A 15,029-nucleotide genomic window follows, 5' to 3' on the forward strand; every position below is an offset into this window, starting at 1 on the left:
TGTGATAGATGTGAATATATTATAAGTATTATATTCCTCTCTTCAATTTGCTCAATTTTTCTGTTTTTGTTCATCTCATACCAAGTTGCTCATTCTCTATGAATAATTAATAAATATACTAAGTATTGATCAACTTATATCAGGTATATGAATGATCAATGATGTGTGATTGTGGTCATGATGCATGTGAGTTGGTAGATGGTGGATGTGATTGTCATAAGATTGAAATGAAGGATAAGTTGTCGATATTTTTTGGAGAAACAAAAGCTTATGGAATATGAATATACAATCACACATTAAAAATAGGTACACATGTAAAGTTCGAAGAAAAAGACAAGAAAAAATATAACAGAATTCCCACATGATAAGTCCCCCTCTCTGTCTCTAGTTTATTTACAAAGTGGAGTGCTGCTTTCTTATTTTTGTTGCTTCGCCTCATTTTCCAATTCTGCACTACTTCACTTCACATCCCTATATATATATATATGTATATCATGCAATATTAAAGAGTGACACAAACACACTATATATAGAGAGAGAGATGGAATGGAGAAAGAGTTATCTGGATGTGATACTGGTGCCGCTGGCGTTTATGATATGCATGGGATATCATTTATGGCTTTGGCATAAGGTTCGAACCCAACCTCTCTCGACCATCATCGGCACCAATGCTCGCGGCCGCAGATTTTGGGTCGCCGCCATCATGAAGGTTATTATTCCCCCTCAGTTATTATTTTTGTTGTTAGTATACAGTTCGAATTGTTAAACACGTACACAAGAATGTAAGATTTTGTTTATTTGAAATATTTTGTGAAATGGGATGGAGAGTATCAGTTTAGTGGTGATGAATAAATTCCAAAAAAAACTAAAAAAAATGCATTGGGAAACATGAACGAATTTGTGCATATATATTTTGTGAAGAAGCCATCCACAACTTTGGAAATATTTAGAGATTTTTCACTCAATTTTATTTTTAGCATAGTTAAGTTTGTATAATTCATTTCTAAATCCCAACAGTTTCATCGTTACGTTCACAACTTTTCCTACTCATCCCACTTTATAGTGTTGCTGGCGTGCAAGTTTTGTGATGATTGTATATATTGTAAAAGATTGTATATATTCAGTTACACCATGTAATTAAAAGCATGGCATAGCTAAGCATCCACCACATTAATAAAAATACTATAATTAATAGTCAGTATTTGAAACTGTAAAAGCAAGCTCAACATCTGAAAATTTCAGTATCATCAAAAACATGATGCTTTATTTTAGCACAATTATTTATTTCCATTTTCATTAAATTTTAATTTGGCTCAATAAATATTGGACAAACTCTAATGTCCAGGACAACGAGAAGAAAAACATCCTAGCCGTCCAGACAATACGGAACACGATCATGGGGTCGACATTGATGGCGACGACGTCGATCCTCCTGTGCTCGGGGCTGGCGGCGGTGATCAGCAGCACGTACAGCATAAAGAAGCCGCTGAACGACACGGTGTACGGGGCCCACGGGGAGTTCATGGTGGCGCTCAAGTACGTGACGCTCCTCCTCATCTTCCTCTTCTCCTTCATCTGCCACTCCCTCTCCATCCGCTTCAACAACCAGGTCAACTTCCTCATCAACTGCCCCCTCCCCGACGACAGCGAAGGCGTCATCACCCCGGCCTACATCGCCGAGCTGCTCGAGCGCGGCTTCACGCTCAACACCATCGGCAACCGCCTCTTCTACGCCGCGCTGCCGCTCATGCTCTGGATATTTGGCCCCGTGCTCGTGTTTCTCTGCTCCGTCACCATGGTGTCGATGCTGTATAACCTCGACGTCATCGTCGCGCCGGAGAAGGGGAAGAGTGGCGGTGCCGATCATCAGAGTAATGGACATCAATGTGAATTTGTGTGAAGTTATTGTAATCATGAAATTTGTTTTGATACAACTACTATGAAATTTCGATACAATAATTTTATCATGTTATTAAAAATAAAAAGTACTACTAGTATGGTAGGATGGATTAATTGATTGATTACATTAATCAAGTGAATTTCTTGCGTTAATTACAAATGAATTTTGACATAATATTTTGATTTTTAAATATTATCCAGACCTTACTCACATCTATTAATAGTGTCTATTTTTCTGTTGCAACGGATTTCTGTATGAAGACACAATGTATTGGGAATATTTAAAAGCATGACGAAGATATGCACTTGAGCCACTAATCGACAGTATACGAATCCTCAAAGTCACCATAACTATAATTGCACGAAAACATATACTGATAGACTGATAGTGTTCTTGGAATTAATATTGGAAACTGATGTGGAATCAATATGAAGAATTTTAAATGAAGCACAAGAATATTCTCCTCTGAAATATAATATTTCCTCATTCCGCGAATATCAGTCCAACTTTGCCTCGGCTAGGCTTTTGATAACAGTAATGCTATGCAGCCACAATATGGCTGGCCACAATGTGGTATTTTTGTAAATAATTGCAAAAGATAATATAATAAAATAATAGTTTTAGATAGTGGTTAAGTAGTTTTACACAATCACAATTTCCTTCTAATTTTGGAGAGAGAATACACATTAATTTCAAATTAAATATTGAAACTAATTTCTGTCTTCACTAATTACAAACTCTATTTCCCAAAATAATTATTATCGGATCCTAATGAAGTATGTACGTTTATTGCACAATTATTCTTGAACTAATGAAGTATGTACGTTTATTGCATATCAAAAAAAATTTCATTATAATTAAATATTTTTTTCATTTAAGAAAGTTCCATTATAGTCGAGGTAATTAATATATTTTTCACTCTTAATTTATTTGCTTTCTTACTTTACTCTTTATTTTATTCAGTTTTCTATTTTTTCTCGTTTACTTTATTATCTATATCTTAACACATTAAACATCTACTCCCTCTGTCCCACGAGAATATGCACTTTTTTAGTTCGTCTCACAAGAATATACACTTTCTAATTTTGAAAACTTTTTACTCTCTAATGACGTGAGATCCATTCTCCGCTAACAATATTTTTATTTACTTTTTCTCTCTACCTCTCTCTTATTTTGCCAATATTACATTAAAATTGAGACCAACCCAAAGTGCATATTTTTTTTAGACGGAGAGAGTATATTTTAGCGGAGAGAATAACATTTACTGTAACACTCCAAAATGGATAAGTCTAATCATATAATTACAATTATATTCTCCTATACTAGTAACTACAATTCCAAAAAATAATAAGAAGAATAAGTACTACTGTAGTAAATAAATAAGTATACTAAATTAAATGAGTAACAGAAATGGCTATAGTTTGATATCGTGTAGCATAATGTCATTACTTAATATATTTAATAATAAATATATATACTCCTATTTAGTTTATTATACATGTAACATCTAGGGCTCGATGAAAGGTTTGGATATGTGGTGAGGAATAGTAGTTAAGTTAAACCGTAAGGTATAAATTTGATACGAAATGCCTATTAGTCCATTTTCGGCAATTTCTTTTGTCCGTGTAAAATCATAAATAGAAGCTAAGGGCTAATAATTTTATAAATTATAAATCATGGCCTAGAATAATTGTAAATAATGTGAGGAATTATTTTGGGCCATTTGAGGATAATTGAAATTTTTATCGCCGATTATTTCGGTTTATCGCAAATTCGATCGTCGAAACATTTGAGGTTTTGGACGGGAGTAATTTTAGATTAAACTATAATTAATGTGCTACCAGATGGTGTATAGAATTCGTAAATGTGGAATCATATGATATGGAAATAAATTAGCACAAGAAATTAAATTAATTTAACTAATTAAATAACTAGAAATTAAAAGAAATTTCTAGAAAAGTTGCCACCTATCGTTATCTATTAAGCTTGACTTCTTCTTTAGGAAAAATCTTTCCATCTATAGGGATTCCTTAGCCTATTTAAAGGCATGTATATTGTGCCAAAATAATCAAATTGAATGAATACATTACTGATTTTCAACATGGTACCAGAGCAAAGGCTCAGAAAAATATCTCATAGCCTAGAAACCTTTCCCGGCCAAGAAGGGAAACCTGCAATCTTCACCAAAAATGTCAGACAACGAGGAGGAACGAAAACCAGACAACATTGAGGATGGACTATTAAAGATGAGCAATAATGTTACTCTAGCCGTTAAACTTAACGGGACGAATTACTCCCTGTGGAAACGGTTGATGAGAGTAGCAATTGTAGGGAGGCGGGCAAACCGATATATCACCGGTACACCGCCTCCACCGGAACCAGGAATGTGAGGCTACTCAAGTTGGGAGGAAGCCGATATGATCGTATTCTCATGGATCATTGACAACGTCGAAACCGAAATTGTTGTCGATTTCGCACACCACCAGACTGCACAGGCTCTATGGGAGAGCCTACAAACCACTTTTGAAAGCACAGCAGATCCATATTTGCTGTATGATTTGGAGGAGAAGGCAGGCAAGGTCGTCCAAGGAGAACAGGGGCTCGAGACATACTGGCGACAACTTTACGGAGTCTGGATCGAGATCGACCGGTGCCAATATCAACCGGTTGACTGCTGCGACAAGGGAATCAGCCAACTCCGAACATATGTAGGAACCATACGCCTATTCAAATTTCTGACAGGACTCAACCCGGTATACGACGGAATCCGGAGGGACATTCTCAAAGAGATCCCATTGCCCTCAGCCGAGACCGCGTACGGGATGGTGAAAAGAGAAGCCGCCCGGCGCAAGATGATGCCGAAAACAGCCAAACCAGCCACCACCGCGAGCAGCCGCACAACCACCCAACCGCCGAGGATTCAAACCCGATAAATCAAAGATGTGGTGCTCACACTGTGGAAAGAACAAACATACCAGAGAAACGTGTTTTCTCCTCGTCGGATTCCCGGAGTGGTGGGATGAGAATCAAAAGGCAAAGGCACGGTTGGCAATCGGGATGGAGGATGGAGGCGGTGGACTATTTCCGCAAGGGGCGGGCAACCGGGAGGTCACCGTCGCCCGTGGGAAAGCAGGGTACACCAGCCAGCAGCAGGGCGGAGGCGGCAGAGCCGGCGAGGCAGCCGGAATTGGGGAGGCGGCTTTTGTCGAGAGAAAAGGAGGCGGCTCAATTGGAGGTATGGGATTAGGGTTAACAAATCCTAATCCCCAATTTAATTTGCTATTTAGTCCTTCAAGTTCGATTGATGCTAAAAAACACCCCACTGCATGAGTCATTTTTATTCTAGCCCCTGTAGTTATAAGAGTATTCAATTTGAGCCCCGAAAATTGCATACGAGATCCCAGAATAATGAAGTTCGAGATAAAACCCCTAAAAAAGCTGAAAATACTTTCCTTAGCCCAAATCGTTTTGCACCTTTGGAGAATATCCTGATTGCCTGTATTGCCCAAAGTAGAACCGATTCTAAGGAAAGTGGATGGATTTTTTATTGTGGGGCGACTGATACTATGTCCTATGATAGAGATGATTTTTCTGAATTTGATGGAGCGAAAAAAGCCATATACAAACTGCTGATAGGGAATTAACTGTTGTGAATGGGAGTGGAACCATCGAAATTTCTCCGACCTTAAAACTAAAAAATTGTCTGTATTGCCCAAATTATCCCATAAACTCATGTCTATCAGCCATGTAACGAAAGAAATAAACTGTACATTACTTATGCATTCAAATTTCTGCGTATTACAGGATATCAGGACGAGGAGGATAATTAGGCGTGGCACTGAGAGTCAAGGTCTCTATTATGTAGATGAGATTGCTCAACAAGGTGGTACCGCAATGCTTGCTCACGGATCTGCAAACCGGGAAGCTTGGTTGTAGCACCGCAGACTAGGGCATCCATCCTCGGGTTATTTAAAATTGCTTTTTCCAAGGTTTTCTCATTTTAAGGATATTACTTGTGAGTCTTGCGTTTTGGCGAAAAGCCACAGACAATCCTTTAGATCACACGATACTCGTGTTGAGACTATTTTTTCTTTAGTACATGCGGATGTTTGGGGTCCCGCTCCTATTATTGGTGATCATGGTTTTAAGTATTTCCTTATATTTGTGGACGATTGCACTAGATTAACTTGGGTATATTTTTTGAAACATAAATCTGAAGTCTTCGAAAAATTTACTCACTTTTTTACTTTGATCCAGACACAATTCCAAACCGGTATCAAAATCCTTAGATCCGACAATGGTAGGGAATTTGTTAATAAAGAAATGACAGGTTTTTTTAAGGAAAAGGGTTTAGTTCATCAAACTACTTGTCCCTATACACCTGAACAAAATGGGGTAGCAGAGAGAAAGAATAGGGTAATCCTAGAGATCACAAGAGCCCTGTTTTTTGACTCAGGAGTCCCTAAGTTTCTGTGGCCCGAAGCTGTTGCTACTGCTGTCTATCTAATTAATGATCTGCCCACTAAAATATTAGGTATGAAAACTCCTCTACAGATTCTTTCATCCTTAACTAATATTCCTACACCTCTCACTCTTCCGCTCAAAATCGTTGGTTGTTCTGTTTATGTGCATGTGTCAAAACATGAAAGAACTAAATTTTCTGCATGTGCAAAAAAATGTGTTTTCTTGGGGTATGGGATAAATCAGAAAGGGTATCGATGCTATCACCCGGGGTCTAAGAAAATTATAACAACCATGAATTGTAATTTTCTAGAGAGTGAATATTTTTATACCAAACCTCGGGGTCAGGGGGAGAATCCTGGTAAGGGGGAGTGTGAAATAATTCGACCCCTCAATTTGACAGTGCCACACCTAAACATCTCGACCGCGGAACTAACAGAGCAAGCTAGTGTCACCGCCGAGCCAGTCATGTCTGCTGTAGAGCCTCCTCAAACGCCTACGCCCGAATCTTCTCCTCCAGTGATATCTGAGGTAATTCCTGAAACTAGCTCAGATAATACCGTTATTACCCCTGACGAGTCTGGTATAGATGAAAGTGAGAATGCAACAATTGATGGTAATACTGGCCGTTTTGTGCTCCCTCCAAGAAGCACTCGCGGCATCCCGACTAAGAGATACAGTCCTGAAAGGATTTGCAAAAGCAGATATTCTATGGCAAACCTGGCCAAAGCCAATCTAACTGAAATGGCTAGGGCATTTGAAGCAGCTCTTTATGAGGAGGAGGAAATCCCATATACAGCCGAGGAGGCCATGAAAATTCCTCATTGGAAGGAAGCAATGCTAGTAGAGATGCGGGCCCTACTGAAGAGTAATATATGGGAGGTTTGTCTGAAACCTGATGGAGTTCGAACAGTGGGGTGTAGATGGGTCTTCACCATCAAACGGAGGCCGGATGGGTCGATTGAAAGGTATAAGGCGAGACTGGTGGCCAAAGGGTACACTCAGACCTATGGGGTTGATTATGCCGAGACATTCTCACCGGTGGCAAAAATGAGCACTATTCCAGTACTTTTTTCGATAGCAGCAACCAAGGAGTGGCCATTGCATCAGTTCGACGTGACGAACACCTTTTTACATGGCGAACTACAAAAGCCCATCTATATGGAAGTGCCTCCCGGATTTACTGGGGAATTCGAAGGAGGGAAGGTCTGCAAATTAAAACGACACTGTACGGGCTAAAGCAGTCACCTAGAGCATGGTTTGGGAGATTTACAGAGGTGATGAAAAAAATATGGGTACAATCAAAGCAACTCTGATCATACCTTGTTCTTGAAGAAAAGAGAAGGAAAGATCACGTGTCTGATCATCTATGTAGATGATATGATTATCACTGGCGATGACGAAGAAGAGATAGCCCAGCTAAGAAAGAATTTATTCGCAGAATTTGAGATGAAGGACTTGGGACTTCTGAAATACTTCCTGGGTATAGAAGTTCTAAGATCAAAAAGGGGAATCTTCATCAGTCAGAAGAAGTATGTTTTAGATCTTCTAACTGAAACAGGATTAATGGATTGTAAGCCAACAAACACTCCTATGGTTCAGAATCACGGTTTACGGCTCCTATGGTTCAGAATCACGGTTTACGGACAGTTGAAGGAGCTGAAACTACTCACCGCACCAGACACCAGCGTCTAGTTGGGAAACTGATGTACGCCTACGCAGTTGGGGTGGTCAGTCAGTTCATGCATGCACCTCAAGTAGCTCACTGGGAAGCAGCTCTGGGGATCGTTCGGTACTTAAAGGGGACAGTAGGTCATGAAATTCTGTTTGAGAATCATGGACATCTGGAAATTCATGGGTTTACAGATGCTGACTGGGCAGGAAACCCAAATGACAGAAAATCAATTGCTGGTTACTTCACCTTTGTGGGAGGAAACCTTGTCACATGGCAGAGCAAGAAACAAAAGGTAGTAGCTTTGTCGAGTGCTGAAGCTGAGTTTCGAGGTATTAAAAGTGGATTGACGGAGATTCTATGGTTGAAGAAATTGATCACTGAGTTGGATTTGAACTCCAAAAATTTGTGCAAGTTGTTCTGTGACAATAAAGCGGCAATCAGTATCTCCGAGAATCCAGTCCAGTATGACCGCACGAAACATGTCGAGGTGGATCGACATTTCATCAAGGACAATATAGAGGCAAAAACAGTAGAACTTCCTTTTGTGAGATCAGAAGACCAATTGACAGATATACTCACAAAAGTCGTCGATGCAAGGAACTTCCGTGAAGTATTGTGCAAGTTAAGAATGGATTATCACATTACTTAACTTGAGGGAGAGTGTTGGAAGGAAATCACAAGATGGAAGGAAATCACACAAATTAGGAAATTAATATATTCCTTGATTTTATATATTTACTGATTCCATGTTTAGGGAAAATCTTGTCATCTCTAGGGATTCCTTAGCCTATTTAAAGGCATGTATATTGTGCCAAAATAATAAGTTGAATGAATATAATATTGATTTTGAACAGAATGTGTCATCACTTTGTAGAAGTGGGTTCTTTAGAAATTAAAGGAAAAGTATAATAAGGTTGGTCAAAGAGAGACAACCTATTGGCCTCTAAAGAGACATCATTTTTGTTTCATTCAACGTGTGTTCACCACAAATATGGTTCATGGTTTTTGTTCAACAAAATTATGTTAATGATTTACTTACTCAAATCCCACAATACATTAGTGGTGGTGTTAGGTGGAGTACAAAATTAATCAATCAAATGTTCTGCATATATAGACGATCCTCTAAACTAATTATATAATCGATATGAGTATTAATTTAATCAAAATGCATGCGACATGTATTTATCATATAGTATATTAATTTACAATCAATATGAAATGATATTAGTAACTAACTTGAAAGTGCACTAATATTTGAAGTGTAGTAAATGAATTAAGTAATCAATAATAATTACTTATATTATTTGCCAACTCTTGTTAATATAGTGCATTTGTGGAATTTTTGTTGGTAGTGTTTGACTTGTAAGGTTATGATAAAATAATAATGCATTTTGCATCATTTTCCATTATATATAAAAGGCTGATTTTTATTGTTTTTTATCATTGGCGGCGGCTATGTGATTAATTAAAGACGTGAGTCAGTCACCAATAACAAAGAAAGAGAGAGAAAATGGATAGGATAAACTTGATGCTTAATTATCCAAATATAATATTGAGGAAAGGTTTTGAAAATGAAAAGTTATATGGAGGTCAATTGGGTCGGCCCATTAGGTTGCGGATCAATCTTATTTGGGTTGCGGTTCAATCAGGTGTAGGCTAATTGAGTTGCAATTTCTTTCACGTTATGAAAGTTCGGCCTTAACCCTAAAAGTTCGGGTTTCGGGCTAGCCCAACGGGTTAATCGAGTTGCTACCGATAATGTTATCATGCGATCAATCCAATAAATAATGATTAAAATTAGTTATATTCATAAAATGTAAAATATATAATTATGAAAAAATTTGAGATATATTCTTAAACTCAATCATACACATCTAATACTAATATTTGAGATATTTCGTGAAATATTAAAGCATGCTTTAGAAATTTAAATATTTTTTAGTGAATTTGAAGTTTTTGATTTATTTATTAATTATTATATTAATAAAAATTCAATATATAATTTTTATATTTAATATATAATTGAAAGTTATTTTTTTAGTTATCTATATTATAAAATTAATCAATGAAGTGTCGAATTAGGTGTAAAAAATAGAATAATATAAATTTTATCGGGCTTCCGGATCAGCCCATCGAGTTTTCAGGTATGGCCCTAACTGGTTGCTGGTTAATCGGGTGCGGGCTAATCGGGTTTTAATTTTATCGAGCTAGAAATTTCCGACCCTAATGGTTGGTTATTCGGATCAGCCCACTGGTTGAGGCTACACTAACATTTCTACTTTTTTCAACTCAAAATGATAAGAAAAAGGATTCAAATATTCAAAGGCAACTACATTTTCTCTTATTGTTTTGAATTATGTGTTTATTTTTCTAAAGAAATTAATATGAGTATATCATATTTAGAGTAAATGTTTAGAAGAGAAATTATTTTTGCGCTTGGAGATTAACTTTTGTGCTTCCCTTTTGAGAAAATGTCTTTATTTTAGATTTTTATGAAAAAAGTAGTAATAATATTTTCTGTTTTATAGTTTTCCCATTTTCAATATTAATAACTATTAGTACTGAAAATAATATAATTTGGCGAACACTTATCTGAGAATGAAAAAACTACTTGCAATTTTTCAATATGTGGTCGAAGGATCTATATATTTCTACATATTATAATTTTCTATTGTTTAACATAATAAGTAATTACTTAATTAAATTAAAATTAATTAGTAAATTACTTATATTATTATTACTAACATAAAAAAGTGATCTACAATAAACAATTAAGTTATTTTATTATAAAGCAAATCAGTTTTTTGATAAAATCATCTGTTTTGGTGTTCAGAAATCCGTTTTTGCTAAAATCCCTCTATTTTGGGATTATTAAAATTCAAAGGGCTGGGCCGGATTAACTTACATTCGGCCCAACTCTCAGATCTGGACTTGGACTTCTCCAGAAAATTTCATTTCTTCCTAAACAATCTATAAGAGCATCCGCAATGGGCGGACGATGGCACGCCCGATGGCGCGCATAGTCCGCGCCATGCATCGTCCGCACCCATTGCGGGTGCGTGCCATAGGGCGCGGACGATAGTCGCGCCCTATACTTCGGTCGCGGAGGATAGCGCGGACGATGGTCATCGTCCGCGCCATCGTCCGCCCCATTGCGGCTGTCGCGGACGATCGACTCAGACGATGGCACGCGGTTTTGATTTTCTATTTAATCTCGTTTCTCATTCAGTTGTGCATACGAACATATCGACTATCTCTTTACATATTCTCTCTCTACATCCAACCAAAATGAATCTCGGCGACGACACCAATAGTTCTAGTTCATCTGAATCCGGTGGTTCGCTTGACGAAGCATTAGATGCAGCCGTTGAAGAGGCCATGGCGGCATGCTATGCGCAAATGCAGCGCGAGAAGGAGGCGGCGGCCGCGGAAGCATCACCGACTGGAATGAAGACGACCGTGCATCTAGCTATTCCGGCACATCGACCGACACACCCGATAGAGGGTTACCGTTAGGCTTTGAAGAGGTTCTATCTAGACAGGCCTCAATGCGCAACCAACAGGAGCATGCACAGCTCATGAGTGACATGATTGAAGAAGTGTGGGCTCGTAACCGCCGTCGCTGAGTTTGTGTTTTTTTTAACTCGCATTGTAATGTATTAATTTTTATTAAATGAAATGAAGTTTATGAAATTCATATTTTAATGTATTATTTTTTAAATTCGTATGGATTTTGTAAATATTAAAAAAATGATGACGTGGTGCGCTATAGGGCGCGCCTTAGGGCGCCCCACTGCAGGTGGGGAGGTAAGAGGATAAAACTGCTGACGTGGCGCGCCATAGGGCGCGCCTTAGGGCGCCCCATTGCTAATGCCCTAATATTTAAAAGTTAGGTTGAAAAGACATTTTTACTCTTTTTAGAGGGAAATTAAAAGCTGATTGTTTAATTCTTTATTTTCTATTTTTTATTATATATTTCTTAAATAAAATTTTATTGGACCAAATGATGGTCCAATATATTGCCGGACAATAGCTCCCCAAATAAGATTGAAATCTCTGTAAATAACCTTACAAGTTCCACGAAGAACCAAATCAATCTAAAAAATAAAACTGCAACACACTACAATTCGCCGGCGCCGGAAAGAGAGCCGACGAGACTTAGAGGTGGAACGCTGAGGAAGGACGGTGGCGCGGCGTGTGAGGGCGGCTGGGCAGCGGCGAGGCGCAACGGGTGACGAAGGCGGGCAACGGCGGCTGGGCGAGCTATGCAGTGCGGTGGGTTTGGAGGAAGCAAGTGGGCGGGGAATCACGGCAGTGGACGGCGAGGCAAGGCGTGCCGACGAAGTGTGCCTTCGAGGCAAGCGGAAGGAGGCAGGCGGGGCGGGCGGTGGCGCATGGCGGAGAGGGATAGAGGAGGCGGCTAATGGCGGTGAATCACGGCAGCGCATGAAGGAGGAAGGAGGCAGGCGGCGGCGGAAGGAGTAGGATACCATTGAGGGGGAGAAAGAGAAATGATTTAGGGTTTCATGGAATATTAGTTATTGTATACTAATTGGGCTCTAATTTGGGCCTTTAATGTAGCATATAATTTGGATTTTATAGTGTAGTGTAGGGGAGTAGAATTTAAGTTAAACTCTATTATTATTATTATTATTATTATTATTATTATTATTATTATTATTATTATTATTATTATTATTATTATTATTACACTAATAAAACTAGGTTCTAATTTAGACTTTAAATTTATTGTCTATATTTTTAATCAAATTAAATGTGTATATTAATTTCTTAAATATTTTTTATTACTCTTTAGTATATTGAATATATAGTTAGAATTTGAAATGTTTAATTTATTAGGTAGGAGAAAATTATTGATTTAGAGTATGACAAGATAATTACATTTTGTTTTTTGAATCTTTATGTTGTTTTGAAAAAAAAATTCTATAGTTTCATTAATAGTATAGAATTTTATAGTTGATATTATTTCAAATCAAATAGAGTTTTAATTTGGTGTTGGACCATGTGTACATATTTGAAAATTAATTTTTATAAATTAATTAATTTAAATTGATATATTAATTTAGTAATTTTTTTATTATTTAGTATATTGAAATTATTTAAAATAAATAAAAATTTTATTTATGTTTAATATTCAAGTCTTATAATTTATAATTATATTTATATTTGAATAATTAAAGATAGTATACATAGTTAGAATTAGTTGACTTTGATTTATTCTATAACATAACACTCCAATATATTGTTATTCAAGATATTTACTCATATTTTTAATTTTAGGCTTATCAAAATATTGGGATATGTATGTATAAATAATATCTATTGAATTTAAATTTGGTTAAAGCGAATATATTAATTGTGAAAATTTTACTGTATTTCATTTTTGCTTGCTCGTGTTGGCCTATTTCTAAAAAGACATGTTTTCTGTCATGGGCAACTGCATGTTGTATTTTAAAGAGCGACAAAATTTTATTATATAGTGATGATGTTGATGTTACTTTTGATTCTATTATTATGATGTTTACTAAAACGTTTTCTATGATTAAAGTATAGTTGATTTTTTCTATATTGATTTCAAGTACTTTAATCTATTTTTTAAAATAAATATTGATTTATAATCTTTGTTTAATGTTAGTATTATTCTATTTATTTGATTTGTTGATAATCTCAAGTTAGTGTGAAGAAATCACTTGAGTCGTGCAACACATAAGATCTGACCTGAAGTTGTCATTCAAGTTTCAATGACGTCGGTTCCCTTGAACTGTGTCATATGCAAGAGACTATTAGCAAAATCAAAGTCTATCTCTTCCTTATATTAAAATATATTTTGAGAAGTTATTACCCTTATAAAATAATTTTATTTTATGAACGACTTTGATAAGGAATAATAAATAAAGTTAAATCAAACACACAAACACAAGTTGTAATTTTGTACTTATGCATCAATACACAAACACAAACATTAATTTAATATGATTACTCGTACTAATTAATTAATCTAACAACTTGAGTTAATTATTTGTACATCTATAGATATAATAAATTGTTTATATATTTTCTAGAATAAATGATGGACTTTGAATGTTTTAATTAATGAAAGAAAATGGGTAAAAGAAAGCAAGGTTGACAATTTTTTATCCGACACGAATATGCACGAAATTAACTCGATACGAACACGTACGTTTAGGGTTTAGGACCTTATAGGGTTCGACGTAATAAGAACTCCAAGATTTCAGGTCGAGTTAGGGTCGGGTTTCGAGTCAGGTTAAGGTCAGATTTCTTATGTCATGTGCATAGCATTGGTAATACATGGTTCATTTATTTTATTTTATTTTACTTTACTCTACTTAAAGTTTTTTTTTGTCCATCTCTTTTTTTTATATACTCCACTTTCATAAATTAAAGTTGTAGGCATCGTTTGCCGAATATGAAATATTTCATTTAGAGTGAGTTGGGGGAGTGTATTTTTCTTTTTGTTATTGTTATTAATGTTATTAATTATTTATAATATTATGAATACTTAATGTAATTAACACATATTCTTAACCATAAATATCATTATATTCTTATCATCCTCTTTTTAAATCTATTTACTTTCAAATTTTTCTTCATTATTTAAAAATCATTTGTCTCATGCATAGCATCAGTGTTGACACTAGTTTAATCAAATGCAACAGATTAATGGTAAGTAGTACAAAATCCAAAAAATCAGCTACATTCATATGAATACAGTATATATGTAATACTATAAACTAATTATGAATTGCAATCATAATTTCTATTAGAAATGGGGGTGAGCTTAAAAGGGGTTATATGTAGGAAAAGATTTAAGAGATTTTAACATGCTCGTGTACATGAGGGTCGGAACACATGTCATATTTCCACACATAAGGTAAACAAGACAAGAGATAAGATATGGGGTTGAGGTTATCCACACTTATATAAATGAGACAAAATCAGATCATCACCGAA

General features: G+C 36.2%; 1 protein-coding gene across 1 annotated transcript; it reads left to right on the plus strand.

Annotated features, from left to right (window-relative positions):
- The first annotated feature begins 407 nt into the window (after positions 1–407).
- LOC121781008 lies at positions 408–1,959 on the plus strand. Its single transcript, XM_042178685.1, has 2 exons — positions 408–709; positions 1,346–1,959. Exons 1-2 carry the CDS (start codon positions 542–544, stop codon positions 1,898–1,900), a joined length of 723 nt encoding a protein of 240 aa, XP_042034619.1. The 5' UTR covers positions 408–541; the 3' UTR covers positions 1,901–1,959.
- The last annotated feature ends 13,070 nt before the right edge of the window (positions 1,960–15,029 follow it).

Source organism: Salvia splendens, chromosome 20 (genome assembly GCF_004379255.2).
Source record: "Salvia splendens isolate huo1 chromosome 20, SspV2, whole genome shotgun sequence".
Classification (NCBI taxonomy): domain Eukaryota; kingdom Viridiplantae; phylum Streptophyta; class Magnoliopsida; order Lamiales; family Lamiaceae; genus Salvia; species Salvia splendens.

What these genes read in the sequence shown, in the direction of transcription:
- LOC121781008 (XM_042178685.1), top strand. Translation starts at nt 542, where the DNA reads ATGGAATGGAGAAAGAGTTATCTGGATGTGATACTGGTGCCGCTGGCG. An exon ending in GGGTCGCCGCCATCATGAAG is followed by an intron (nt 710 to 1,345) that starts GTTATTATTCCC and finishes TCTAATGTCCAG; the next exon opens with GACAACGAGAAGAAAAACAT.